The sequence below is a fragment of the Pteropus medius genome, unplaced genomic scaffold, assembly GCF_902729225.1.
Source record: "Pteropus medius unplaced genomic scaffold, Ma_sr-lr_union100, whole genome shotgun sequence".
In the NCBI taxonomy this organism is placed as follows: Eukaryota; Metazoa; Chordata; class Mammalia; order Chiroptera; family Pteropodidae; genus Pteropus; species Pteropus medius.
This window is the reverse complement of record NW_024351731.1, coordinates 7,586,318-7,614,305: the sequence shown is the minus strand read 5'-3', so window position 1 is coordinate 7,614,305 and position 27,988 is coordinate 7,586,318. Positions and strand designations below refer to the sequence as shown.

General features: G+C 61.9%; 4 protein-coding genes across 18 annotated transcripts in view; 2 read left to right on the top strand and 2 right to left on the bottom strand.

The window, feature by feature from the left end:
- Positions 1-14,981, bottom strand: part of PPP1R16A (protein phosphatase 1 regulatory subunit 16A) — a 17,828-nt gene extending 2,847 nt beyond the window's left edge. The window contains exons 1-5 of one of the 4 annotated variants that reach the window (XM_039846166.1): positions 14,862-14,979; positions 5,473-5,635; positions 1,568-2,524; positions 385-455; positions 173-318 (exon numbers count right to left, since the gene is read on the bottom strand). In XM_039846166.1, coding sequence (XP_039702100.1) covers positions 173-318; positions 385-455; positions 1,568-1,826 — 476 coding nt within the window. In that variant the 5' untranslated portion in view covers positions 1,827-2,524; positions 5,473-5,635; positions 14,862-14,979. Of the gene's footprint in view, positions 1-172; positions 456-1,567; positions 2,525-5,472; positions 5,636-12,600; positions 14,283-14,861 lie in introns of those variants that run through there. The other 3 variants (XM_039846163.1, XM_039846165.1, XM_039846164.1) reach the window with 3 other exon arrangements.
- Positions 14,311-19,248, top strand: FOXH1 (forkhead box H1). 3 transcript variants are annotated; one of them, XM_039846172.1, is made up of 4 exons: positions 15,062-15,300; positions 16,712-17,410; positions 17,715-17,819; positions 17,923-19,248. In XM_039846172.1, the coding sequence occupies exons 2-4, from the start codon at positions 17,237-17,239 to the stop codon at positions 18,715-18,717; spliced, it is 1,074 nt and encodes a 357-aa protein (XP_039702106.1). In that variant the 5' UTR covers positions 15,062-15,300; positions 16,712-17,236; the 3' UTR covers positions 18,718-19,248. The 3 variants fall into 3 exon arrangements, with proteins under 3 accessions (XP_039702105.1, XP_039702106.1, XP_039702107.1); XM_039846173.1 differs by having other exon boundaries at positions 15,064-15,128; XM_039846171.1 differs by lacking the exon at positions 16,712-17,410 and having other exon boundaries at positions 14,311-15,128.
- KIFC2 (kinesin family member C2) lies at positions 18,849-25,934 on the bottom strand. 10 transcript variants are annotated; one of them, XM_039846139.1, is made up of 18 exons: positions 25,689-25,931; positions 25,366-25,450; positions 25,032-25,183; positions 24,811-24,949; positions 24,521-24,645; positions 24,377-24,442; positions 24,162-24,290; positions 23,715-23,792; positions 23,489-23,603; positions 23,305-23,414; positions 22,767-22,875; positions 22,500-22,657; positions 20,926-20,995; positions 20,688-20,784; positions 20,460-20,583; positions 20,212-20,341; positions 19,868-20,124; positions 18,849-19,775 (listed from the first exon to the last, which is right to left on the bottom strand). In XM_039846139.1, exons 1-18 carry the CDS (start codon positions 25,785-25,787, stop codon positions 19,521-19,523), a joined length of 2,298 nt encoding a protein of 765 aa, XP_039702073.1. In that variant the 5' UTR covers positions 25,788-25,931; the 3' UTR covers positions 18,849-19,520. The 10 variants fall into 10 exon arrangements, with proteins under 10 accessions (XP_039702073.1, XP_039702071.1, XP_039702072.1 ...); XM_039846137.1 differs by having other exon boundaries at positions 20,688-20,809; positions 20,891-20,995; positions 25,689-25,930; XM_039846138.1 differs by having other exon boundaries at positions 20,688-20,809; positions 20,891-20,995; positions 23,489-23,552; positions 25,689-25,930.
- On the top strand, positions 25,108-27,988 carry TMEM276 (transmembrane protein 276). Its single transcript, XM_039846207.1, has 3 exons — positions 25,108-25,207; positions 26,446-27,041; positions 27,213-27,988. Exons 2-3 carry the CDS (start codon positions 26,949-26,951, stop codon positions 27,696-27,698), a joined length of 579 nt encoding a protein of 192 aa, XP_039702141.1. The 5' UTR covers positions 25,108-25,207; positions 26,446-26,948; the 3' UTR covers positions 27,699-27,988.

The following is a 27,988-nucleotide window of genomic DNA, read 5'->3' as shown; positions in this document are numbered from 1 at the left end:
CCAGGACACGAGCAGTAGCAAAGGCAAGTGGATGCACAGGACACAAGCGCAGACTGCCTAGGCACGAGATACCTGATTCTGTAAGATCAGCCCTGGGCCGCAGCCCCACCCCGACAGAGGCACACTTGCCACACTTGCCACACTTGCCACACTTGCTCCTACTGGGCCCTACCGGGCAATGAGCAGCTCCACCAGGTGCAGGTGGCCACAGGTGGCTGCGGCATGCAGGGGTGTCCAGCACTCGCTGTCGCGGGCGTTGACATTGGCCCCGGCCTCCAGGAGTTGCTGCACCATCTCCCGGAAGTCATCGATGCAGCTCTGCAAACGCGGCAGCCTGAGCACCAGCTCCGGCCCGTGCCCTCCCCCAACCCCCACTCGGCTGACCTGGTGCAGAGCGGTCAGGCCATCCTCATTGGCCAGGTCAGGGCTGACTCCGCTCTCGAGGAACTGGCGGACTACAAGGGGGAGGCGTGGTCAGTCCCGCGCCTCAGGGCCTAGGCTGACTGGGGGGCTGCAACCAGGGGAGCAGAGGACGAGGAGGACGATGGTACGGGGGGCGCAGAAAGGGCGCCAGAGCCCATGCCCAGGGCTCAGGGGCCGGCACTGGCATCTGTCTGCCTCCAGCCCCCAGCAGGACACACCCCTCTCGAGCCATGGCACCCCAGCCCTCAGCCTTCCAGAACAAACCCCTCCTGTCTGAGAGCAGACCCTGCCGGGCTCCTGACTGCTCCCCGAGCCCTTCCTATGCCTCATCCAGCCCCCGCACTGGCAGTCGCTCTGTCCCCACGCCCCTTCCCTGGTACCTAGAGCCGTTTCCCCACAGCAGACTCCCTGCCCCTCCGTAGCCTGGACTGGGGGCACCCCGGCCTGCTCCCCCCAGGGTCTCCCCATGAGCAGAGCTGGTCTCTGCCCTCACTTCTCTTCAGCGGTACTAGCTCGTTCCAGGCTCTCACCGAAGTCACCTGGGACCTCCTAGCACTCCCCAGCAATGCTCCACAGCAACGTGAGGACACACCCTCCTTCCCACACTTCCCTGTGCCCTGGCTTGTGGCACACCCAACCACGCCCTCCATGTCCCCTGCCTCCTGGCCTTCTGCACCCCAGGCTCTGCAGCGGGCGCCCCGGCCCTGGAAGGGGGCAGAAGAGCCCATAAGAGCCTCTCTGGGAGAGCAGAGGGGCCAAGAGTGTGGAAGGGGTGAGGAGTCTGCCAAAGGCTAAGCCCTGGCCTCCAGCCAGGAGGCAGAGAAGGGAGACCGGGGCCGGCGTGCCCAGGTGGGCGCTACTGGCCTCCTTTCCAGAGGCGGCGGCCAGGACCCTCCTGACGAGAGGTGGAAGATTCCGGGCCACGCCAGCCCAGCAGAGCCACACCCTGGGCACTGCAGGCTCCTTGGAGCCGCATGCCCACAGCAGGGCCCCGCATGCTGCCCTGTCACCGTCACCGGGAGCCCACAGCTGAGGGAGCTGGGCCAGACCCTGGGTCCCCATGGGACGGCCTCACAAGGCGTGCACCAGGCTGGCGGGGCCAGGGCTGCCAGCAGCGCACGGCCCCTGGGCCAACCACACTCACCCTCCTCCAGGTCATTTCGGGCGGCAGCCTCTAGAAGGGTGACGCTGGCAGGGAAGAGGACCCGCTTCTGCGGCCCACTGACGGCCGCCTCCCTCCTCGGCCGCTGCCTGTGGCCTTTCCTGCCCTGGGCTTCCTTCTCAGCCTGGGCCCACATCTTCACCTGCTGGGCACGGCGCTTCTGGGCGTGCTTCAGCCGCTCCTGTGTGCTCATTCTGCCCACCATGGGCATCTCTGCCAGGAGCTCCAGGTGCTCGGCCATGGCGGGGGCTGCCGACCAGGGGGGCTGCTCGGGGCACCAGATGGGGGAGCAAGGGGGCCGGGCTGGGCCGGAGGGGTGGGGCAGCTGTCTGGACTGGCGCCCTCCAGGGCATGCCCTCGCAGAGGCTCGGTGCACTCTGCCCCTAGCAAGGCTGTGTCAGGAGGCTCCAGGCGGTGCCCAGACCCAGGCAGAAACACACAGCGTGGGAGGGCAACTGAGCCTGCGTCCCTGGAGCCCCGGCAGCACAGGCAGGGCCCCTCCCAGGGTCAAGGCGCACAGCCTGGGGGAGCGGCTGGCCACCCTGACGACAAAGCCTCAGCTCCCTGACACCGTGCCGAAAGGGAAGGGAGGGCCGGGTGACGGGCAGAGGGCCCTGCTGTCCTAGGAGCGCCGCACCCTCCAGGCCTCAGGAGCCTGGCAGGGGCCTGGGAGCAGCCATGACGGGGCCTTCCCTTCCCCTCCCCCCTCCCGTGTGTCTTCCAGGGTCACTGTCTCAGCCTAATGAGGGGGTGCGGCTGGAGGGCGGGCTCAGGAGAGGCCAGGACAGGGCGTGTGTGTGCTCGGAGCCCTGAGCTCCCAGACCTGGTGGAGCTGAGGCTCTGCGGCCAGACGCGGAGTGCACTGAGCCTGGCAATGTCTTCGGGAGGCCGTGCCCTGCGGAGGAGCCCTGGGTGGGTGACCAGGCGGCTCCTGTTGGCCTGAGAAGGAAGATAAAGCACATCAGGTCAGGCCCCAGGTACGCCCGAGCCGTAGTGAGCGCTGTCCCACAGGGTGCTGAGGGGCTGGGCCAGTGGCCGCCAGCTGAGGCAGGCCTTCCCTCTGGCGCTGATCCCCCAGGGCCCGGCACTGGCCTCAGGAGTTGTTCTCTGCAGCCTCTCAAGGCTCCGGGCTCTGGCCTGGTCCCCAAAGCACTGCTGACCTGCGTGCCGCCAGGCCTCAGGCTTCCCTGCCTCTTGGCCACAGTGGGCCCAGCCGATCTTGACCAACAGCCCAGCTCCTCACCACTCAGCATCTGGGCCTCTTCCTCCCTGGGCTTCCTGACCCGGCTAGTCAATGCCCAGTCGCCCTGGGCTGTAATAAAGGTCTGAACGTGTGACGCAGGCCCAGGTGGCCGGCCTGGCTTGGATCTGTTGGGACAGGCAGACAGCTTGGCTGGGGCATGGCCCCATGGAACCCACTATGACCTGTCCAGCCCAGAGCCCCTGGTGTGCTCCGTGGCATGGTCACAGGACACGCCTCAGGAGGCCCTGGCTGTATTCCGCCCAGAAGGTGCTCGCCCACAGCTCAGCAGGAGTCCCCACTCTCGCCAGGCCGGGCCTTGTGGTCACGCAGACACTGACCCAGCCTCTGTCCAGGCTCGTATTCGGGGCTCTCAGTGAGTGCCTGGCCTTGGAGGATTCCCGGGAGTGAGTGGGCTTGCGGACCAGCAAGGCCCAGGAAAGAATGTTCCCAACAACACTCCTGCACCAGGAAGGCGGTCCCCGGCTGGCCACCACTGCAGACTGCTGGGGTCAGGGCAGACACTCTGTCCAGACTCCCTGCCCAGGCCCCAAGCCCCGCCTTTGCCCTCTGGGCACAGCTTCCCTGGACGGAGACAGGCAGGGGTCCAGATCCTGCACGCACCCCGCCAGCTCCCAGAGCACACCTGGGGGGTGGCTGAGCTCTCAAACCCTCTGCCAGACTCTCCTTCCCTGCTGGCCTCTCACAGCTCCCCTCATGCCCCTCCCTGCCAGAGAGCTAGAACCCCCAAACACAGGCTGCGAAGTGGGATTGACACCCTGCCATCAGTCTCGGGAGCTACCTAGGAAGCTGACCCCAACAGATGAAGGCCAAGGAGGGGCGCAGACTGCTCTCTGCCGGCCAGTCTCCAGCCGCGGGAGGGGAGGACCCACAGAGCAGGCCGCCCCTAGCTGTCCCACTGCGGGCCAAGGCTCCCAGCAGACCGGGCTCGCAGGGCCCTGGAACCTGCCCTGCTGCTCCACGATGGGCACCAGCATCAGAGCCACTGCCTGACTTGATTAAGTTTAATGAGATTTGGGAGACGCCATCCACCCCACCCTTTTATAGGAGGAAAGGGACCCGGTGACCATGTCCTACAGAAAACAACCTAAAGCAATGACCAGCTTCTCAAATTGAGCACATTCATTCTCTCGTTTTCTCATTCTGAAGGCGTCTGTGACATTCACCACACAGCAGGACCTGGAGAGCCTTGCTGCCCCCACCTGCGCCCACCGCCCTGCTCCAGTTTGAGGACAGGACACAGGGCTGAGGCTGCACACCTGGCCCCTGACGGTCCCCTACACCCGGGGCCGCACACACAGGTCCTCAGCCCAACTCTGCTGGGCCACCCTCCCGAGGCCCCAGACTCTCTCCGGCCTCTTTAAGCGTCACGTCTTGCTGGGGGCCACCTGGAAAGCGTCTCCATGGGGCCCTGAGCAGCCTGACTACCTCCTCTGAGAGAAAGGAGGTGCCCAAGGCAGCCTCAGGGAGTCCCGGGACCCATTGCAGCCCAGGGCCCAGGACATGGCCCCCCAGTACGAGCCCTGAGCTGTCATGCCCCCAGCCCCCGAACCTGCCCGCTGCCGTCACCAAGTTTCACTCAGCCTTCTCCTCCCAGCCCCAATACCCGAAGTGCCCGCCGGAGCTGAAGACTTGCCCCCCAGCTAAGCCAGGAAGGCCAGGCCAGCTCCATGGAGTGGCTACTACGCCACCCAGGCCGAGGGGACGCTAAGCAGGCCAGCTTCTGCCTCTGTCCACAGACCTGCCCCCAAGTCTCCCTGAAACGTCAAGTGAAAGATCTGGGCAACTCTTTCCAGTCCCTAGCCCTATGCCCAGGCCAGCTGCGCGCAAGTGTGGGACTGAGTGGGAGGAGCCTCCTGGGAGGACGGCGGCCGCTGCTCCCCGTCCTCTTCGCCAGCACCACTGGGCCTTCCCGAAGATTGTGCCGAGAGCACTGCCGGACCCCTGGCCTTTGGGACAAGCGCCCAGGGCCCAGACCTGGGCCCGGTACAGACAGATCCCTGCTGGCCGTCTCAGCGGCGCCCTCCAAACCGGCCACTGCAGCCCTCCCCCGACGGGTCCGTCATCATCCCCGCTTGGAGAAAACTGAGGCTGCCCCTAAGTGCAGTCCTGTTAAACACCGTGCCGGGCTGCCTCTCAGGCCTGCTCCCCAGCATCGGTGTGAGACTCAGAGAGGAGGGCAAGGGTGTCACCTTCCTCCCAGAGACAGGGGCCTGGCCTTGCTCAGAGACAGGGAGACGAAGGGGCAGGGGGAGCAGGAGGCCCAGCGCCCGCCCACGCTCCCTGGAGGAGATCCCTGTAACTTGCAGTCAAAAGAGCTGGTGTTACTTGTGGCGTCGCTATAATTTCAAAACGTGGGCGACTCCCCAGATGCCGCTCTCTCCAGGAAAAGCACAGCGTGTGCTGCATTCTGTGGACACACAGACATGGCGTCTATGTGCCATGGGTGAGGGGCTCTGACACGTCGGACTGAGGACCCTGGCGTGGCTCTGACTGCCCTGTTTCGGGGGGTGTCTGGGCATGGGGTGGGGACTGCCACATAGAACCCACCGCAACCAGGCTGCTAGGGACACGCTGAACCTCACCTGAGGGCCGAGCCAGCGCCTCTCCCCCCGGCGTGGCTCACCTGCGACAACGGCTGTGCCCACAGCCCGCGAGCCCTCAGGCGCGCGTGCCCACAGCGGCTCCTAGGGCAGGCGAAGGTCGGAAGCCACGGGCACTGTCTGCCCTACGAGGGCACAGCTCGCGGAGGGCACGCTCCCGTCGGTCTCCTCAGCCTTGAGCGGCACCTGGAAGGGGCCTCAGTCAGTGTCGGAAGGGCGGAGGGGCCAGGCCAGGCGCAGCTCGGTGGGCCAAGGGGTGGACATCTTACTCCACCAGAGACCCTGACGTGAGCGCGGCAGCGGCCCCGACCCAGGAGGCAGGACCTGCGCCTCTCGTCGCCCGACGCGCCCTCCTCGCTCCCCTGCACCGCTTGGCCGGGGGGTGGGGACAGGGACGGGGGGGTGCGAGGACGGGCCCTGTCCTCACCAGGGGAGCAAGACATACACCAGTGAGCCAGGTGAGGCCCGCGGTGGGCGGCTCTGGGGCAGCAGCAGGCTCTCCCCGACAAGCCCAGGGAGCAGCCAGTTGGGGGCGGGGGGCCAAGGACGTGAGGGCAGCAGGGACGGCGAGGCCGCTGGGCGGGAGGCCATGGGAAGAGCACATCGGGTGCTGCCGTGGGCACCCTCACCATGGCGACACTGTGCGAGGACAGAGCGGCCATCCCCAGGGTGCACCCACCTGCCCCCCGCAGGCCTGTCCTAGAATACTCCAGAAACTAATTCCAGTCTGCCCCTCGCCGCAGCACTGTTATGACAGAAAAAAAAAAACACTGGAAAGGACCTGCGTCTGACCAAACGAGGCCCTGCGGCTGCATAGGACACCTCTGGTGCCCCACCACGGATGGCCACCAAGAAGCGGGGTTTGCTCAGTGACAGGAAGGGACAAAATCCAAGTGTCATGCTACCTTTTATGGAAGAAAGGAATAAATTAAGAATGTGCATCTACACCTATAAAAGAAACATGAGGAAGATGCACGAGAAGTGACGAAAGGTCATCGCAGCAGAGGCAGGTGAACAGGGGACACGCGCTTTGGGTCATTTCTGATGACTTCTGAGCCCATTGAAGGTCAGCCTCTTCGAAACCACGTGATGTGCTGTTTCGGGAGAGGCGGCATGCACGCCTGCTGGCCGTCCAGGCCGCCTTCTGCCAAGGAGGCCAGCAAGCCTGGGGCCAGCAGCACCCACACAAATGAGGGGTGTGATAAGACCGGGCGGTGGGGGCCTCACAGGAGAGACGCTGAGGCGTACACACCCATCCAGCAGGCAACGGACAGGAGAGAGCGAAGTGGTAAGATGAGGCTGACCCGGTACTGTCCAGGGCAAGCCAGGGCCAAGAAGCCTGGAAGTAAGTGTCCAGGAGCCAGTGGTCAGTGGAGGTGAGAGAGGGAGACCAGGTGCAGGGGGAAGGGCCACGTGGGACGCACGGCAGGTGCCGCCTAGAAAAGCCGGGCAGGGCGTCCCCTCTGTCCTCGCACCAAGCCCACTCCAGACACGTCACAGACGTGGCCATGAGAAAGAGTGAAACCGAGGGGCACGAGAAGGGAGCTGGAGGGTCACTTGTGGGAGCCCAGCACAGAGGAGCCTCTCTCAGCTTGACCAAAGTCCAAAACTGAAAAGAAAACGGATAAATCTGATGACGCGAGAGTTTAAAAATGTCTGCACTGTGAAAACAAAACCAAACCGACAAGGTCAGAGACAGGCCTTGTCAGAGTCAGGCAGTCAACTGGGCGAAAACGTTTACAGTAAAGGTGACAGAGTGGTCCTTGGGGCAATGACAACAGGGCAAAGGGCAAGACAGCTCACGGGACAAAGGGCACAGATACCACTGAAAGCACCCAGACAAACGCTCGCTTCCCTAATAATTAACACGTGCAAATTATAAGTAGGATGCACTTGGGCCATGAGCTTGGACAGCACATGTGGCTGGACCAGAGACCCCAGCCGCCAGCCCCAAAGGACGGACGGTCTCAGACCCGACACACCGCCCCCAGACACTGCCCTGCAGGTGTGCCCTGCAGGTGACCTTTCTCAGAGGAAGGCACTCTTTTTGTTCTTTTAAGAGAAAAGGGGTCAGGAGGTAACCTGACTCAGCAGAAGCCCCCATGGGGGGTGCCTGTGGAAGGGGTGTCTTGGGGCCTCCCTCCTCAGAACCTGGGGAGGGGAGGGGAGGCGGGCTTGAGAGGCTGCACAGAGCAGGGCTCCTGAAACTCACCCCTGGAGGTGGCTGCACCCCCACCCCGCCCACCCCACATCTAAGTCTGGTCCCTCAAGGCCTCCACTGGCCCTTCCCGCCAGCCTTCTAGGAGGCTGCTTTTTGTCTGCCCACCTCACCCCCCGGAAGTGGGGCACCCACTCCGTCCCTTACTGTGGCTTGAGCCCCCTCTCCCCAGGAGCCCAAGCTGACACGAGCCATGGGCTGCACCCACCATCCAGGCCAGCCCCTGCTGTGGGCATCTCTCCCACCGCTGCGTCGGGTCTGAATTCCTGGGGGTCTCACGTTCGCGTGGACCACCCTCCACCTCCCTGCCCCTCAGCCTTGACCTCTTCTTCCTGCCAGTGACCTCGTCCTCTGTCCCAATCACACTCTGAGCCCTGTCGCCTCTAGTAGGTCTCCCCCCACCCCGTCCTCTGCCCCTCACCCCTTCCGACCCGCTCCAGCACTCAGGGCCCCCACGCGGTCTCGTCGATCATCGCCTGCCCTCTGGCCCCCACGCATCACGACTGCCCAGATGTGGACACGCCAGCAGAGCTGCTGGTGGGCGGCCGCCATCAGACAAGCATAGGACACACGACAGCCCTGATGCTCATGGCAGCCACGCGGCTCTCTTGCCTCCTCCTGGTCCTGACGCCAAGTGCTGAGGGCCCTGACAAGACCGAAGCCATCAGCACAGGATGTACCCCTCCCTGAACAAGCCGCCTGCCGTGAGCCATCCCAGGGTCACTGTGCTCCATCTACCCCACTAGCAGACCCGTGCCCACTCCCACCGCAGGACCCCCTCCCTCCTAAGGGCTCCCCATCGGCATGGCGACTGTCCTAACCTCGGGGAACACAGCAAGCGCCAGGTGAGACGGGACCTGTGCTGCCACTACTTCTGTCCCTATCGCACTGAAGGTTCCAGCCAGCGCCACTGACAAAGGACAAAAAGGAGTCAGGACAGGAAGGGCAGAAAAACTCATGATGTGCAAATGACATGCCGTGTATGACAAACATCCGAGGGACCTTACAGAAAATCATGAGAAAGAGTGATACTGGTGGCTACAAGGTTAGCGTACAAAAACCAACTGCATTTAAGAATTCCAGCAACAGTGAGGGTCACGATGATACGACTCACAGCAAGCATAGCAGTGCCCAAAGCACCAACGTCTGGGAGCAGGTGTCACAAAAGATGGCCAGACCCCTACACAGAGAACCACAAAGTCTCATGAAGGACCTGAGGCCCCAAGCAAAGGGCAGACGCTCCTGGGTCGGGAGACCCAGTCCTGGAATGAAGCCATGCAGCCCGAATTCATCCACGACTCAATATGACCCCTACTGAAACTCCGGCAGTTGTATCTGGAACTCATAAACTAATTCCCCATTTTATACGAACTGCAAAAGGCCAGGAACAGTGGGGACAACCCTGAACAAAGCGGAGCCCTTACACTCTCAGGTCGCAGTGAGACCCGGAGGGACAGGCTGAGAGATGGGGACAGCCCCACGGCCGTCCAGACCACAGCCAGGAGGACCCTGCCCTGCGGGCCAGTGCCAGAGGCCTGCCGAGCGGCAGTCTTTGTGCTGGCGCTGCTGTGTCACTCACACACACACACACAAATAACACACACACACACACACACAATAACGCACCATCATCGAACTTAGAAAAGAAGGAATAGGAGGAAAATTCCTCAACCTGATAAAGGCTATCCCCAAAAACCTGCGGCTAAGTCACGCCTGATAGGGGGAAATGGATACCTCCCCCGGGACTGGGAGCAAGGTCACACTATCCACCGTCACCACCGCTTCCCAGTCCTGTGCCTCAGGTCTCAGCCAGCACGCTAAGGCGAGAAATGACAAGCACAGACGGGAGAGGAAGGTGCAGAGGGAGGGACACAGGAAGGGACACAGAAAGACGTGGAGACCACCCTTGGGAACCCGCACAGGACTGCCGAAATAAATAAGCAAGCACACCCAGCGAGCTCGCAGGTTGCAAGCGCAACACGTCCACACCAACTGTATGGCTCTGCACCTGGCAAATGCAGGTGTCACACATCATTGATGACACAAAATTACTACCGAAAACATGGTATACTTTGGTGCCCCCTTCGACAGGCAGTCTAATCTCCTTCCTCTTGAGTACGAGTCGAACTTAGTTACTCACTTCTAACAAACATGAAAAAAGTAGGAATGACGATGCATAACTTCAGGGAGCAGGCCACCAGGGGTGAGGCGGCCTCTTGCTCCTCGCGTCTTGGACAGCTGGCAGTGGAGACCAGCTGCCAGGCTGAGACACTAGCAGTCTCTGCGAAGGCCCACGGGAGCCGCCAAGGCCCCCCGCCCACCGCCACGTGAGCAGGCCCTCCAGCCCCAGTCTAGCCCGCAGATGACGCAGACCTGACTGATGACCCTAACTGCAACCACAGGGGACCCCGAAGCAGGACAGCCCAGTTCAGCCATGTTTTAATCCTGACCCACAGCAAGTGTGAGATAATAAATGTTTTAAGCCATTCTCTTTTAGCATAATTTGTTACACAGCAATAGACAACACAGAGACCTAAACAGATAGAGAAATATGTATGCCATGTTCTATATTGTTAAAATGCCAATTTTAACAATCCCGATTGGAATCCCAGTAAGCCTCTTTGTAGAAATCGACAAGCTAATTCTAAAATTTATATAGAACTGTATAACATCTTGAAGAGCCCAAATGACTTGAAAAAGAGAAACCAAGATGGAGAATTCATAGTACTTGACCTCAAGACATAAAGTTACAGCAATCAAATCTGTGTGATGTTAGCGTAAGATCAATGAATAAAACAGACTCCAGAAGCAGACTCACACGCACGCTGTCGGCTGATCTCCCACAGGGCGCTAAGGTGACACTAAGAGGAAGGACGGTCTTCGAGACACGGTGCTGGGACGACCGGGCCCCACACGGAAGACGACGGTCCTTCACCACGAGAAAAACCGGCAAACCAGACTTCACACTATTGAAGTCCCTGGAGGACTTCACCTGCTGCAGAAGACACCGGTGGAAACTCAGAGGCCAGCACAGACTGAGTACACCACGAGACGCCCACCCGAATCCGCGAGGAGAGGAACTCTCAAAAGTTGGTAAGACAAACAAGCCATTTTTTAAGAGTGAAAGATCTGAATATACACTTCACAAAGAAGATACACAAATGGCCAGTAAAATAAGCCCATGAAAAGACATTCCACACCATGCGCCGTTAGGGAAATGCAAATTAAAGCCACTGTGAGCCACCACTCCACACCCACGAAAAAGGCTAAACTTTTAAAAGGATGACAACTCCGAATTAAAGAGAATATGCAGCAGCTGGGCATGTGAAATGAATGTAGAGCCATTTTGGAAAGCAGTTTGGCACTTTCTCGTGACGTTAACCACACTTCAATCTACCATCCCCACCCGACAGTAATAAAGCACAAGTCCGCACATAGACTCGGGTCCCTGAGTGTTCAGAGTGGCTTTCTTTATTCACAATGGTCCCAACAGGAAAGAACCGAAATGCCCCCGACAGGTGTGTGCATAGGCTAGCTGGCAGGACACCCACACACTGGAATAGCAAACCACACAGGAAAGAGAGCCACCCCCGAATTTCCAGAATGCTGTCCAGTGAAAGCGGTTAGACACAAAAGTGTTCACGTGATCTCACTCAAGTGAAACTCTGAGACACTGAATCTACAGAATCAGAAAGCAGACAAGGGTGCCCGGGGCCAGGTGAAGGGAGGACTGACTGGGTGCAGAGGGAACTTTCAGGGCGACACAAAGGCTCTACATCTGACTCTGGTGTTTACCAGGATGTGCACATCTATCAAAATCCACCAAACTATACACTTAAAATAGGGATGCTGTATCTCAATAACGTAAACAACAAAAGTATACAATTCCAAAGTTTTGCCCTGGCCTCCAAACCGTGCATGGCCGAGCCTGCTTCCGTGCCATCTCCCCCCAGCGTCCCGCCCAACTGCCCACTCAGCGGCCTCCTGCTCCGGCGGACCCTCCGCAACCAGCTGGTGGGGGCATCGGTCAGTCCCTGCCCTCCTCTCGGTCCCCTCGCCTGCCAGTGCGGTGGTACCAGCGCTTCCCTTTCAGGCTCTCGCGAGGCTTCAAGGGGTTAGACACAGGGCATCTCTGGCGTCTGGCACAGGGGTCGGTCAGCGGACTATGGCCTGCCGTCTGCTTTCGTGTGGCCCATGAGCAAACAATGGCTTTCATGTGTTTTAATTATTGAGGGAAAAATGGATGAACTCTTGTGACACATAAAAATGACATGAAATTCAAATGTCGGAACAGAGCGTTCACTTACAGACTGCCTGTGGGTGCCTGTCCACAAAATGGCAGAGCTATGTGGCTACGACAGGGACCACGTGGCCTACAGAGCCTGATATTTACTTGTGGCCCTTCACAGGATGTGTGTGGCCCTGTCCCCTGCCCCGCCACTCCCACCTGGCATGTGCTGTTCCTCCTGTGCAGAAAGCTCTCCCGCCAGCTCTCAGGACAGCAAGCTGCCCTTTGTAATGCTGGTCACAATTTAAATGTGACCTCCTAGGGGGTCTTTTGTAGTCACCCTGCCACTCTCCATCTCTCCACCCTATTTTAATGTTTGACACACCATGTGTCCTGAGAGCTGGGCCCAGAGTCTGACTTGCAAGAGGCAGTCAGTAACTGGGGTCCTGGGGGGGGTCCCACAAGGTGACACAGGAGACTGAGCTGGTGGCTGAGCTGCTCTGATGGAAAGGTTGTGTCAGGGCTGGGCTCAGCACTGAGATGCAGCACGGGCCATGGTGACACATCCACTGCCCACCCACCTGCAGCTTCACCCAAAGGAAACACGGGAGGCCCAGCAGTGACTGGGGAGGCTCTGCACAAGGCCGACCCTGCATCTGGTCCTGGAGTCTCCCTGGAGGTCACCTGCATGCACGCCATCCTCACCTCCTTCCAAAACAGGAGCAGGTCCTAGGAACTTATAGTGCATGTCACACAAAATCAGCGAAGCAGCAGGAGCGAGAAGGAAGAATGGCTGAGGTCACAGGAATCCGGCACAGCAAGAAGGGCTGAACGGGGCAGGACTCGAGCCCCTTCGAGACCTTTTGTGGAAGCACCACCCGGCTGTCCACCTCCGCCTTGCAGCCAGACACCCCACCTGAGGCCAGTGCTCTGGCTCTCTGCTCCACGCCATCCAAGCTGACCCCAATCCCTTCGGCTCCTTCATAGCAGGACTTCTGCGGCCCCACCGCCCATGCCCTCCTCTGCCCGCACCCATCTGTCCAGTTTGTTACGGCTGCCAAGGAAAGAAAAAGCCCAGAATCCAATCCCACCATCAGGCCTCATGGCACCGGCGGCAGCCGAGCGTCGTCCTCCTCAGGTCACCCCCCGCCCCCCCGCGGATGTCTGCAGAGCCACACTTCCCCATGCTCTGGCCCCGTTCTCCACTGACACCACAGAGCCTGGGGGGGGGGGATTTGCTCTCTCCCTTCCACCACCCACAGGGGTTCAGTGTGGGGGTACACGGCACACGCATGGAGCAGTGACCGCTGGGGTCAGGGGGCAGAAGAGGGGCTAGTGCAAAGACCGGCGCACGTGACCCCGAAGTCAGTGAGAAAGGGCTCAGAGGAGAGAACGAGAGTCAGATTGTATTTCAGGTCACGCTCTCTGGCTGAGGTGAGAAGGATGAAGGAACAGGCCTGATGGGGCCAAGAAGACAGGCCGGGGGCAGCTGCTGCAGCCTGGCTGTCTGGCTGAAGGAGGGGCGGGAAAGCCGGGGCCAGGGGTTTTAAGAGCCTGGAACTGCCACCCAGACGTCTTGCTCTGGTTACCAGGCAGACTGTGACGGAGGCACAGCGTGCTGGGTCACCGAGGGTTTGCCTGAGACGCAGGTTCCCAAAGTGCACACAGTGGGACCCAGTGGGAGCAGAGGTGCAGAAACCCCTGGAACGCAGACCCCAATGTTGAGCCCACAGACATAAGAGCCCCCTTCCTAGGCGCCAGCCAGCTAGGCACACCCCTAGCTGGCTGAGTCCGGGACCGGCCAGTGGAGAGCAGGCAAGGAGCCGCTGCAGACAGGCGTCAGGAGGGAAGCGAGGCCTGCTAGTGCTTCTCTTCCCCATGCCGGCTCTGAGCAAGGGCTTGGGGGAGCGGGGCAGGCAGCTGACCTTCCAAGGCCACACTCTTCCATCACAAGAGGGGCAAGGAGCCGACCTCTGCACAGGCGCCTCCAAGCAGCTATCAGCCCCTGAGGACACCGGGCCCCGGTCTGGGGCCCCTTGGTGCCCTCTAGAGTGGACTACGTGGCAGAGCTCGGCATGAGGCTTCTTCACACTTCCCTCGGAGAAACCCAACCTCGCAGGGAGGCTGTGGGGGCGCACGTGCCCAGGAAGGCTTGCTGCTGGGCCAAGATAGACATTAAGAGTACTGGGGTGCCCCCACGGCCAGCTGCACCCCAACTTAAAGGCCCAAGGAGAAAAGGCAGGCTCAGGGATTTGGAGAGGGCTGGTCTTTGGAATGCCTCCGAACACGCCTCCCCTCTGCAGCCCTGGGGAGTAATCCCAGGGTCACCGCAGCCTTCGGCCAGGGCAGCAGGAGTCCAAACCACCCAAGGGAACGCCCTGCACAGCACAGGGCCGGGTATGCAACACCTCACTTAGTACTTCTCATCCGGACCCCCATCTGTGAGGTGCCCAGGACCCCCACACTACAAGTGAGGTCGCTGGGCGCCTGAAAGTTTAAGAGACTTTCCAGAGAGGCTCCAGGTTCTCCTCCAACCCGCCTCCACAGCCCAGGCCAAGCCTGAACGTCCTGCCAAAAAGTAGATAATCCTGGTGCTTCCGCCTGACCCATAAGCTGCAAGAATGCAAACCATTCCACACCGGGAAAGGCCCTTCCTCCTGCTGGCCTTCCGGCCGGTCACTTCTGAAGCCAGTCCTGTAGAGACTTCTGCTCTGGCCTCCCTGTGCCGGCCACTTACGTCTCCTGAGGACACCCCACCTGGGCCCCGCCTCCGCCCCCTCAGCTGGTCTCTGAGTCCACTTTTTCCCTCTCTCAGTTCAGCTCGGCCTCCTCGCTCCCCGCTCTTCGGGGCCCGGCCTCCCCGCTCCCCCGGGTCCCACCGCTCCGCTCCCCCGGGGCTCGGCCGCCCCGCTCCCCCCGGGGCTCAGCCTTCTTCCCTCCGCAGGTCCCGGAAGTCTGAGCCTCACCTTCCGCCTCGTGCAGTCGATCGGATCCGGTCCACCGGTCAGTCAGCTCGGCGCTCCTCCGGGCGCCGCAGGGGCGGGCCCCGCGCCCGGCCCTTGCCATGGCAACGCTACACTTCCGGCCCGCGCGGCCCAGAGCCGGAAGCCGCGGCGCCCGGTGGGAGCCGGGGGCGGGATCGCGCGGTCCGGGGGCGGGGCCTGCACAGAGCGACTGCCGTACCTTGCGAACCTCGCTGTGGAAGGGACGTCCTTGGCGTGGAAGGGGCGCAGGTGGGGCGGGAAGGGCAAGTAGTCAAACGGCTCCCAGGAGGGCGGTCATCTGTGCTGGACATTAAGGAAGGGCAGGCGTTCACCCGACAAAGCAGAGGCAGCCCGGGCCGAGGGAACAGCATGCGCAAAGGTGGAAGGACCCAGTGCCCTGGAGCAATGGGAAGCAGTTGAGGTGATGGTTTAGTAGGGCTGAGAGTGGGGGTTGGGGGAGTGTGGTCAGAGATGAGTAGTCACACACAAGGAGTCTTGAACGCCAAACCAAGGAGCTGGGCTTTATCCGGAAGCAAGGGAAGGCCAGTGTGGGAGAAAGGGTGACTTAAGACATGTAGGAGAAAGAGACCTCTTTGCTGACAGAGCGGAGCTAGGAGGCCATAGGTAGTGACAGCCTGGTGAGACACAAGAACCCCTTCAACCAGAGCCCTAGGAATGGAAAAGAGTTGAGCAGGTGACAGGAGTTCAGAGGAAACCAGGTGACGTCCAAGGGAGAGTTGGAGATAGTGGAGGGAACAGCGTGGTATCCATCTCCGCCCCACGCTTCCTCCTCCAGTGCATCCATCATTCATCGCTTTCGTGGGTGCCTCAGCATGAGCTGGACACCCACTGTGTGCTGCAGATTTTCAGCTCTTTAAGGAAAAAATGGGGGAAGGGGGCTGCACGAGAAAAGCTGAATTCTTGGAGTAAAGCGATATAAAGTGTGTCTCTGCTCCCCCGACCTCCCTCAGGTCAGGGGGCCCTGGTACCAACACCACCCACCACTGCAAGTGCCTGGGCCTGATTCCCCTTGCCTGGTATATACGGGGGAGTACCTGGGCTTCCAAGCAGGGTACAGAGCACAGGCGCTGAGTGACTTGAGGAGCAGAGCCACAGACCAGATAGCCAGGGAGGAGGTGAGGGGACAGAAGAGGGTCTGGGAGTTAGGAGGACTGGTAAGTCTCTGGGCAGCTGCCAGACACATTTTTTCTAGGACCACACCTTAGGGTCAGGTCCCATCCCTGCTAAAGCCCTCAGAGGCTGTGAGCAGGCCCAAGCACAGGGTGCTGGACCCTCAGGCTTCCCCTACCTGAGCCTCCACTCCCTCTCCTAGAGTGTCCCCGTCCACTTAGGCCAGCCTCCACCAGTCTGAGGAACACCTTCCTCCTTCTAGACTAAGCCACAGAGCCCTGTGGCTGCCTGGTGAGCCCTTCCTGTGTACCCACACAACACCTGCACTCTCTTCCACCCAGGGTGGAGCCAGGTGGTCCTTGAAGGCTCTCCTGGGGGCACTGCCTGAGTGCCCCTGAGGAATGAGAGGCCGCCTCCTCGGGGGAACCCCCAGAGCATCTGGGCCCAGGGGACCAAAAGAGGAGAAGGGAGGCAAGCCTGCTTCCAAGAAGTCCGCAGGTCCAGTTCACCCAGGGCCAGTTAGTTAGGTGCACAGTTAAATAATCAGGGCAGTCAGCTCCCAGGAACCACTGATGATAGACACCAAGAGGGGAGGAAGGTGGCCTCTGGGGCCTGGGGAACTCACAGAGGCCCTGCAGCAGCCCCTGGGGAAATCGCTTGAGTCAACTGTGTACCTCCTTTGTTCCTGAATTTTCCTCCAGGAAGCCCTCCCAGAGCACCACTCAGATCTTTCTAGCTGCTTGGCCTTGAACTCTGAGTAGGCCCCACCCATCCTTGGCAGCTTGGCTAGTACAAATCACTTTCCAGTCTGTTAAATGGGAGTCTACGACTGAGCCCAGACAGACTGATAAAGTAACTGTGGGTCATGGGCTCCTTCCAGGGGCTTTTCCTTCCAGCTTGTAGGGGGTGCCGAAGGCAGCCCAGGGGTGAGAAATGAGGCCTGGGTGGCCGCCTGCAACCCCCACTGGAATCTTCCCTGCCCCTCCCTTCCAGATTAACCGAAACCTGCTAATTGTGGCAGCCCTCTGCATGCTCCCCTCCCCCACTGCTGTATTCCACCCTCCCTTTGCCTCCCCTCCCCCTTCCATCCGAATGATAAAGGGCCCGGCCCGCCTGCCCCCACCCGGCCTCAGGCCCTGGCCCTGGCCCTGCCTCATCACACTGCCCCATTGCCCTGCGCCCTCCACTGGGCCAGGCCGCTTGCCCACGTTGAGGGCCTCCACTTAATGGGGCCCTGCAGCACCCCGCGCCTGGTGCTCCCAGGGGCAGACTCGCCCTCCCAGCCACCCAAGAGGAGGAAAAAGAGATACCTGCGGCATGACAAGCCCCCCTACACCTACTTGGCCATGATCGCCCTGGTGATCCAGGCTGCACCTTCCCGCAGGCTGAAGCTGGCCCAGGTGAGAGGATCAGACCTTCCCCCAGACCCGTCCCCCACCTACTCCCAGGCTCAGGTTCCGGCCTCACCCCCACCTGGCCCTACCCAGCTATATCTATGCCAGTACGGCCGGTCCTGGCCTGGGCACCCCGGGACAGAGCGGAGGTACTCATGCAGGACCCTTCCCGGTAGCCCTCTTCTCCTTCGGGCTCAGAGGTATTGGGGGAGCAGGCAGGCGCGCACCGAGCCCGGCTGTGGGGGAGGGGCGGCGCTGCCCCCATCCGCGCCCAGGCTCACGGTGCCTGCCGGCCTCCCTGTGGTTTCAGATCATCCGTCAGGTCCAGGCTGTGTTCCCCTTCTTCAGGGACGACTACGAGGGCTGGAAGGACTCCATCCGCCACAACCTCTCCTCCAACCGATGCTTCCGCAAGGTGGGGCTGGGCGAGGGTCGGAGCCGGAGCTGGAGCCGGGGGCGGGGGCGGAAATTCCGAGTATCCAGGTTCGCGGCCCCACTAAGTTTGCGCCCCCAACCAGGTGCCCAAGGATCCTACGAAGCCCAAGGCCAAGGGCAACTTCTGGGCTGTCGACGTGAGCCTAATTCCCGCCGAGGCGCTGCGGCTGCAGAACACGGCCCTATGCCGGCGCTGGCAAAGCAGGGGAGCACGAGGGGCCTTCGCCAAGGACCTGAGCCCCTATGTGCTGCATGGCCGGCCCTACCGACCGCCCAGGCCGCCCAGCGAAGGCTTCAGCATAAAGTCTCTGCTGGGGGATCCAGTGGAGGGCACACCACAGAGCAGTCCAGGCCGGGTGGGTTCCTTGACAAGTAAGGAGGAGGTGGTGTCCACACCGCCCCTGCCCTCTGAGAGGCCTCTGTGGCCCCTCTGCCCTCTCCCCGGGACCATGAGAGCAGAGGGGGAGACTTCTCAGGGGGGATCCAGCAGGCCTTCACCTCTCTCCCCTGAGCCCAGAGCCTGGCCCCTCCACTTACTGCAGGGTACCCCAGACCCTGGAGGACTATCCAGTGGGGGTCACGGGGCCTCACTTTGGGGGCAGCTACCCACCTCCTACTTGCCCATCTATACCCCCAATGTGGTAATGCCTTTGGCCCCACTACCACCCACCTCCTGCCCCCAGTGCCCACCCTCAGCCAGCCAAGCCTACTGGGGGATGGCCCCTGAAACCCACAGCCCCCCAGGACTGCTCTGGGATCTGGATGCCCTCTTCCAGGGCGTGCCACCCAACAAGAGCATCTATGATGTGTGGGTTAGCCACCCCCGGGAACTGACTGCTCCCACCCCAGGCTGGCTCCTCTCCTGGTACAGCTTGTGAGGAGGACACAGGCCACTTTCCTCTCCCACCCTCTCCTGTCACCATGAGTTTGTTGAGGGAGAACCAAGGCCAAGAGGACCAAGAGGTGTCTGTGGCCACAGCACTCTTGAAACACCAGGCACCAGCCATGCTGAGAGTCCGCAACGTTTATTAGCCTACCCCACAAAGGGCTGCTGTCCAGGTGGGCACCACCCTGGCCCTGAGGGTCAGTCATGCCTCTCCTACCCTGGAGGCAAGGCTGGGAGGAGCAGGCTCCACTTAGAGTAGCCCTTCCTGTCCCCTTCCTGGTCCCACCTTCTCTGGCCCTCTGTCTACCCATCCATCCATCACCATCTGTCACCTCCCCTCCCCTGGCTCTGGGCTGGGGGAGGGAAAACCTCATGGCTGCTCCAGCCAGAAGTCCGAGCCTCCCTCAGCTGTCTCGGAAGGAGGTAGCACCTTTTTGGGGAAAGGGCATAGGGAATGAGTACCATACCTGGTTCGGTGGTGGTAGTGGGGAAGAGTACAGTAAAGGAACGGACGACATTTTAATGCCAAGTCTGATTTTTGGTGGCGGGGGTGGTGACTGGGCAGCTCTGGGATCCCCTGCTGTGCTGTGATAACAGCAAATGGTGATAAGGAGAGAGCCGAGGGCCTGGCCCAGGGGGCAGGCAATTGTTCCCCCTGGCGGAGCGCTCTTCCTCGCAGTGTGTGTGGGGGTAGCGGGGCGGGCAATGAGCCCCAGAGGTCAAAGAGGTTGTGGGTGTTCAAGGATTTTGCTGCCTCTGCCGGCAGAGGCGCCACCCCAGATTCCTTGGGCAGGACTAAGAGGGCAGGTCCTCTGGCGGGGCGAGGGCCGAGCTGGAGCCGCTGTCAGGGCCGGGGCTTGGCGGGCTGCCTGGGGACGGTGTCGGGGTGCAGGGGGTCCCGGTGAGTGGTGTATCGGTGCTGAGGGAGGAGGGCGTCCCGGAACGCGGGGCCCTACGGCGCTGGGCCGGCCCCAACTCCACTTGGCCCACTCGCTCGGCGAACTTGAGTGAGCACACGGTCTCGCCGAGGTCCTCAGGCCGCGTGGAGATCTGCGGGGAAGTGGTGCTGGTGGACCGCGGAAGTGGGTGGTGCCTGGCATGCAAAACACCCTCCCGGGCCCCGCCCCCGCCGCGGCGCTCACCTGCAGCAGTAGCACCGCGGTGGCGCCAGGGCCGAGCGCGGGCTGCAGCAGGCGCGTGAGCTGCGAATCGCGGAAGGGCACGTGTGGTCGGCGGGCTCGCAGCGCGGCCATTACGCCTCCCAGTGCCAGCAGCGAGCGGTTGATGGTCCGGGCCTCCCGCAGACGCTGGGCGCTGTCAGGGTCTCCCCGCGCCGAGCAGACCGCCCCCGCCTTCCAGGCACGCTCGGATCCAGCCAGGTCCACCAGGTGCAGCGTGCCTGCAGGGGCGAGCGAACCCACGTGGAGGGGGCGCCAGTCTCCCGCGTGGCGAGGCCCCCTGCAGGGCATGGCGCAGGCCGTGGTACCTGCGGTGCCTGAGCCGCGCAGAGGGGACGCCGCGCGCAGCGTCAGCGTGACCAGTGCGTGTGAGCGCGAGCTGTGCTGGTTCATGGCGGTGGCGGCGGTAGCCCGGTTGCTCCTCCCCAAGCTCAGCATCTGGAGGGTGCGGCCACAAGGCTGTCCTGCTGCAAGGCGCTGTCCCAGGGTTCACACCCGCGGGCGCAAGCACGGGGCGGGGCCTTGGAGGAATGCACGGCCCACTGGGCAGCCTTACCTGGTGCAGCGTCTCCAGGTTGGGCACGTCCCAGTAGGTGAGGCCAGCCACCTGGATTCCTCCCTGGCTTGCTGGGCCCTGTCTCACAGCCAGACGCTCGGGAGGCCCTGGGGCTAGGAGGTCCCTGGTGAGAAAGGGGAAGGCTTGGTTCCCGGTTCTTGGGGGAGGGGGTGGAAGGGCCAGGGGCCAGAGAGGGCTGGCAGGAGGCAGCCCTGGCACAGCCCTGACCTGACAGCCTCGTTGTAGATCTCCACCATGCTGAGCGTCACACGGTGCTGCCCTCCTGTCCTCATCTCCCGGAACAGTGACTGCAGTGCCCTAGGAGCTATGCCAGGGTCCTCAGGTGGGCCCTGGGGACGGTGTGGGGTGCCACATCGGGCTCACATCCCAGTCCCTGGACCCAGGAGCCACCCAGAGCCCCACCTTCCCACCTCCATGCTGTAGGTCTTCCCGGTCCCCGTCTGACCATAGGTGAAAATGCAGACACTGTAGCCTCGGAGACAGGACAGCACAGTGGGCTCCAGCTCCCTGAAGACCTAGGGATATGGGGGGAGGCTCCTGAGCCCCGGGCCTGGGCAAAGTGTGAGTCAAGCTGATTCCCCTGGGAGGATGGCTCTGGGGGAGCTCGCTGGAAGGCAGAGAAGGCTCCCTGGAGATGGTAGCATGTGCAAGAATTTGCCAGGCAAAGAAGAGGAGTACGACAGGAAGTGGGAGCAGGCGATGGCCAGTATTGGAGTCCTGACGGGACCACTTGGGGCCCAGGGGAGCAGCAGTCAAGAGCCCAGACTGCCAGGTTCAAGCCCCAGGGTATGACTGGAGGCAAGTCATTTTTCCATGCATGTGTGGTGAGCACCACAGTGACATCTGTCATGAAGGTTGAAGAGCACCCTGTGTCAAAGGGATGAGCCCAGAAAGGCCCTGTGCGGAGGGTGTGGGGGACGGTGGCCCCCAGGATTGCTGGAACGTGGGCCCTGGAAGGGTGCAGGGAGGCTGCTGAGAGGGAGAGGGGTCTGGGGCTTGTGTCTTGTTGGCAACTGGACACCAACAGCGGCCTTTAGAGCAATAACATGGCCAGCTTCCATGCCCAGAAGGTGGGTAGTGACTGAGTGGGCTGTCACTTGTGCATGAAGTGAGGGCAAAATTGCTAATGAAGTCACTAAGATTCTATAACTGGAAGGAAGCATTGGGGATGACCGGTGCCATCGCAGAGATACGAGACTCATGTGCGGGACTGCGTGGTAAATGCCTCCCTCAGGCTCCTTTACTCAGACATGTAGAATGGAGGGCCCTGTCCAGGGCTGTGGCCCCAGGGTAGTACACGGTGGAGAACAGCTGTGGTGCCGCAGAGTTTGGGGAGACCCCTGGCCACCCACCGGGTGATCATCACACCATGGTCCCTTGAGGCCAGCAGGGCTCTGAGTCTGCCGGCTCTGCCCGATACCTGGCCCCTCCCAGGTATGCGCCTGTTTCCTGAGCTATGGCAGCTCTTGTGGCAAAGTCTGTGTGTCACAGAGCGAGTGCGAAACAGGGTGGTGGGGGGCTGGGTTGGACAGTAGGGGGGGTCTGCTCCAGCACCCCCTCTGCCACCAAGCAAGGGAGGGGGCGCCTGCCCTCCCAGCTGGCCGACTGTAGACAGCAGGCTGTGAGTGGGCAGCCAGTGAAGCTGGGGCGAAGGAGGTCCCAGCTCTCCCCACCACAGCAGCACCCCAGCCGCGCTCCACGGCCAGCTCTGCCTGAGCAGCGATCGTCACCTCAGACAGGTTCGTTTTCCCAGTTTCCCAGCGAAAAATTATTTGTGGAAGTGTTAACCTTCCTGTCTAAGCCAGCAGATGTTTCCCCTGGGCCTGCAGAGCTTGGTGAGGGGACAAAGGGAAAGCCCTGAAAGGAAAGGAGGTGCCCAGCTCCACTGCCAGACCTGCCTCCCAGACCTCCTCTTCCCTCCTTACTGGAATTTAGCCAGGACACGGAAGGGGACCAGAGCCCTGGGGGTCCCAGGAACTCCAAGAGACGATCAACACAGCTATAAGGGTAGAGCATCACCTCCTCCTGGCTAGCATCTGGAGGAAAGACCCAGTCCAGGCGGAAGCGGTGCTGGTGCCCTCGATAGCAGGTGGTGACAGTGCCGCCCGGGCCGGGCTCCGAGCTCACCAGGCTGGAGGGTGTCCCTGGCCTCAGCCGACACAGCACACGGATATTTCCTGGGGTGGCGATCAGGTCAGTAGACTGCCTGCCGGGCCCAGAACCAAGGAGAGGGCCCCCTTCCCCAGGCCTGCCCGCACCACCCTGCGCTCCCCAAGCCAGCCATACCCTTGAGCTCCAGCAGCCGCCCTGGGCATCCACTTGGGGACCCCTGCTGCTCCTGGGGGAGCTGCGTTCCAGCCCCACTGGCTGACAGTGCCCCCAGGGCCCAGGATACCTGGGGGAGCAGGGATATGAAGAAAGTACTGGATGGACAGCCAAGGAGCTGGGGCGGGGTAGGGTGCGGAGGGCAATATGCAGCCACCACATGGCCACCAGCTGTAGTAACCCACAATTGTTGGCAGCTTTGGGCCCTGGGGGCATCATTCATTGAGCCAAGGATGGGGACCAAGAATCCGGAGGACTGTGGGCAAGGACACCATGTCTTCTCTGGGCTCTTAACAGGCCTGAAAAAGTCACTGTCACCCCAGTTTACACAGGACAAAGAACGAGACCCAGAAGTAAAATCCCAGCCCGGGTCACAGAAATTTTCCCAGTTCGGAGCCTAGAGCCTCCATTGCAGCAGGCAACTCCCTGCAGCTGGGAAGGGAAGGAGAGTGACTGGATTGCCCAGAGAGCATGCGCCAGAGGGAGCAGGGGTCCTGACCTGGCCCCGGGCCTCGCTCAGTGAACCCTGACAGCTCTGGGTAAAGGTGCTGACCAGGCCTCGGAGGTCCCCACAGCCCCGACGCAGGCTGGCCATGTGTGCCCGAAGTCCTGGTGGGGCAGGGTGTTGTGAGGGCACGCCAAACCCCGTGGCCTCCCCGGAAGCCCCCAGCCCCAGGTCTTACCTGCCAGCTGCCCGTGCACCTGCCGCAGCTCCCTTCGGCAGTTCTGCTCAGTTTCCTGCTGGAGCTGCCGGAGGGCCCCCCGAAGGCCCTGCAGCTGCACCTCCTGCACCCCCAGCTGCCACACCCACCCCACCCATCACTGAGGACACAGGCACTTACCAGGCCCCGCCTCAGACGCCCCCCTCCCAGTGCCTCCGTCTTCCCAGCCCCTGGGCCCAGTGCCCACCTGGACTCGGAGAGCTTCTGTGGTGTCCTGGGCCTCTTGAAGCTGGCCCTGGAGCGCCACCAGTGCCTCTGCCTCCTCCTACAGGAGGGGCAGGGACCACGTGAGGTATGGACCCCAGAGGGACCTCGGGGAGGGGCACTGTAGCAGTCCCCTTCCACAGATATGGAAATCAGGTGCAGCTCATCAGGAATCCATGCCCAGCTCTTTCCCTAAGTCCCTTGCTCTCCTGGGGCCAGTCACAGGGAGGAACCATGGGGGGAGGGGGGGATGCGTTCTCTCATAGGCACCAGTATTCCTGATGGGGCTGCCTTACACAGACCCTCCCAGGGCTTGGCCACAGTCCTGGCCCCAGCCTCTGTCCCAGCGAGCATGAGATCCCGAGGGAGCCTAGGCAGTGTTGTGGGAGCCCCAGACTGTAGGGACGGTGATAGCCAAGGAGCAGAATACCTGGGGAGCCCTGGCAGAGGGGCTGGGACCCCAGTGCCTCAAGAGGTCCTGAGTGAGGGTCAGGCTCTGTTTCAAGGCCTCATTCTCCAGGGTTAGACGCTGAACCCTCTTCTCAGAGTCTGTCGCCCCCTGGAGAAGAGGGAAGCTCTCTGGGGTCATCTCAAAGACCTGGCCTCTCTCCTGTCCCCTCCTTGAGCCCCAACTGGTAGCCTTACCACTCCCAGGCGCAGTCGGCCCAGCTCCAACTCCTGCAGTTCAAGCTGCTGCCTCAGCTCTTCCAGCTGGGAATGGAAAGGGGTACAGAATGGAGCACCTCCTTCCACCCCACCTCCACTCCCTGTACCTCCTGGGCCCCTCACCTGCCCAAGGATGAGCTGCTCCAGCCGCTGCCAAGCCCTCTGGTCCTCCTCCAATTGGGGCGGCTGCTGCCCCTGGGCCTCGCCTCTCAGTGAAAGGGAAGGGCTTTCTTCTAGGGATGTGGGTCCTGGGGTGGGGCAGACTCAGTTAGGACTGACTGAACTCTCCGACCTGAAGTGGGGGGGCACCTCAAGAGCAGGGTGGGGCTTGGGACCTTGCATACAGGCCGCTCAGGTTCTGGTGGGCTTCATTCCCTCTACACTCCCTTTTCAACTCACTACTTCTCACGCACCAGCTGGAGTGGGGGCCTGCGCACCCGAGGCTGGCTGAATTCCCTGGGGCGGGGCCTGCCTCCCCCTTGGGATCCGAATCCACGCCAAGAGGGCCAAGAGCTGACCAGTCATGGTCAACAGCGGGGGAACATCACCAGGCTGCGAAGGAGATAAGAATCAGAATGTAGGGGGTTGGAGCGGGGACAGGGATGTGGGAGCCAGGACTCTGAGCCCGACTCACCTTGCTCAGATCCAGAGGATACTCGCAGCTCTCTTCCGCCCCCAGCTGGACGGAGAGAAACTCCGCAAGACGCACAAGAGCCTCTTCCAGGGAGACCTCGGCCGCGCCGCCCTCCGCTCCGCGTCCCGACCCATCCTCAGACTCAGAGCAGCCTGTGAGGCCAGGTAGTGGAGAAGGTAGGCGTGTTGGGGCAAGTGCTGAGGGTAGACCACCAGATGGCACCTGCCAGGCCCCTCCCTTGCAGTGAGGTCACGGACACCTCCCCCAGTCTCGGACGGCGGGGTTCCCTCATGGTCCCCGGGACGCAGAGCTCCCGATGCATGACAGCACCTACCAACCAAGCCGGTCAACTCAGTCCACAGTTCCGCGGCGGACTGGTCAGGGGCGCGCCGGCGACCCCCCGTCTTGCAGCGAGCACTCTAGGGAAGGAGCAGGAAAGCCTCTGAGGAGAGGCCGTGCAGCCTGGGGGCCTCCCTCCCTCTGGGAACTAGGCCAAAGGGTTTGGGGTTGAGGTCTCTGCTTTCAACACCAGGGACGGGGTCCGCGGTACGGGCCCCCTCCACAGCGTCAGCGCCTCGGAAACCTACGCTGCGCGGGCCTTCACAACCCTCTCTCCGGAAGGGGGTCGCCGGCAGCGCAGCGTCCGCCCCCGCTCACCTGGGCGGGGTCCCTGGGGTCGGCGGCCGCCGCGGCCCCGCCATCCCTGCGGAAGAGGCTGTAGAAGATGTAGATGAGCAGAGAGTAGAAGGCGTACATGGGCACGCGGGGCGGCAGTCGGCCCAGCTTCGCGCCGCCCCGGGTTCCCGCACCCGGACTCGGCGCCCGCCCGCAGCAGAGCCGGTGCGCATGCTCGGGGCATCCGCCCCCGCGGCCCAGCTCCTGCGGGCGGAGGGCGCGCGCCGGAGGATAGAGATAGCAGAGACAGGTGTCCCCGGGCCGCACCCGGGCGCCTGTCCCGTGCCTCCACCCCCGCTTCTCGGAGACCTCGGGCTGAGATCGTCTACGGCGCCCGAACACCCTTTTCTCGGAATTCCTCCCAGCCTTCCGCGGAGGCCCCCACGGCTCTCGCCCTTAGAACTGTCAGGTCTCGAGCGTTCTACCTCCCCTCATTTTACAGCCTCACCCTTCACGTCGCAGCCGTGCCCCTTCCTCTTTCTGCCCGGCCTCTCACAGCTCCTCCCAGAACCCCTCCCTTCACAGCCCCTTCCTCAGGCCCCTCCCCTCACAATCCCGCCTCTCACCACAGACCCCCACGGCACGGCTACAGTCGTACAGAAGCCCCTCCTCCCAGGTCCCGCCCCGTCGGCCCGGCTCGCCCTTCTAGAACGCCCCCTTAGCCTAGGCCCCGCCCTGGCCCCGCCCTCGGCCACTCTAGCCTTCGCTCATCTCGTTTGTTTGTGCTGGTCCTCCACAGGACGGGCGCGGAAGGAACGGCGGCCGCGAGTTCCCGCGCCGGAGGCGAGCTGCGGTCTCCCGCTCGCTGCTGCTTTGGGGCCGCGTGGCTGGGCTGCCACTGAAGAGAGCCATCGCTTCTTCCGGGCCGGGTTCCGAAGACGACGCCTCCCCGACCACGGAACAGGCCGAGCGGGCCTACGCGCGCTCCACGCCCCTTTCCAGCAGGCCCGGCGCCCCCACTTGGGTTCCGGGACCCCAGGGCTCACGCCTACTCAGGCCCCCCACCGCTTTTTCTTTTCCCCGCCAAATTAGGTTTTTCTTCCCCACAGTTGTATCCAGTGGCTTCAGAGCTCCGGAAAGTTTCGGATGAACCCATCTCAACATTTAGAAATGGGTCTCTCGAAACTGGGAGACCTGGAGAGCCGCCCTTAGGGCTCCGGGTCGCGGCTTCTTCGTTCTTTCATTCTCCAAAATTGAGGAGACCCTTCTCGTCTACTCAAACTCACTACTGCGGGAGGTACCATGGCACCCAAGCCGGGGAGTGAGTGGAGCATGGTGCTGTCCCACATGGCGCTGGGAGCGGTGTCTCTGCATGCAGCCGTGAGCACTGCCCAGGTGAGTACACAGGGTCTGGGTGGGACCTATCCCATTTCCCAACCCAAGGACCTAGCCAGGTAGTAGGTGAATCTGGGTACTAGGCTTCCATGAGACCTCTAGACCCTTTCCTTCTTAAAGGAAAGTTCTGGTCTCTTTTTCCCACATTTCTTCCCCTCCCTCTGTTGACAGGCAAGTCGAGGTGCTGCTGCTGGCTTCCTGCTCCAGGCCTTGGCTGCTGCCACCATGCTGACCCGAGGGCTGGGCACAGGTGAAGACTGTCTTGCTGGAGACTGGGTGGCCACTGTCATAGGCCTGCCCCTTCTGGCCTTCGATTTCCACTGGGTGAATGGGGACCGCTCCTCTGCCAACCTGCTCCTGGGAGGAGGCATGATGCTAGCAGTGGCTGGTGACCACCTTGACTCTGAGGGCCGATCTGTGGCTGGTCAGGCGGTGGTGCTGGTGGTGGCAGTGACCATCCTCATTGTGGCCGTTTTCACGACCAACACGTATGGAATGTGGGGGGGCGCGATGCTGGGTGCTGCAGGTCTCCTGAGCCGGCTGGAGGAGGACAGACTGTTCCTGCTGCCCAAAGAGGACGTCTGTCGCTGGGCCCTGGCTGCAGGCAGTTGGGCCTACCGTCGGGCCTTGCACACACAGCGCTTGCAGTGGGAGTGACGGTCGGTGATAACAAGGCAGGGCATCTGGCCTGGCTACCACCTCCCCTCCCATGGGTCTACTCCTGGGTCCTCTTTCTCTAGGGATAAACTCTTCTGAAGTGGATTTGCTGCAGGATGATTGGTCAAGGGCAGAGTCTGCCCTTCCGCTAGTGGAAGGTGGGGACCTGCCTAGACAAGAATGAAGAAGATAATAGCTAGGCACACTTTGGGGCTTGATTCTGGGCAGGCCATGGTTGTAGATCCAGAGAAAAGCTTGGTCTCCAATAAACTTTAGGGATTCAGCAGGAA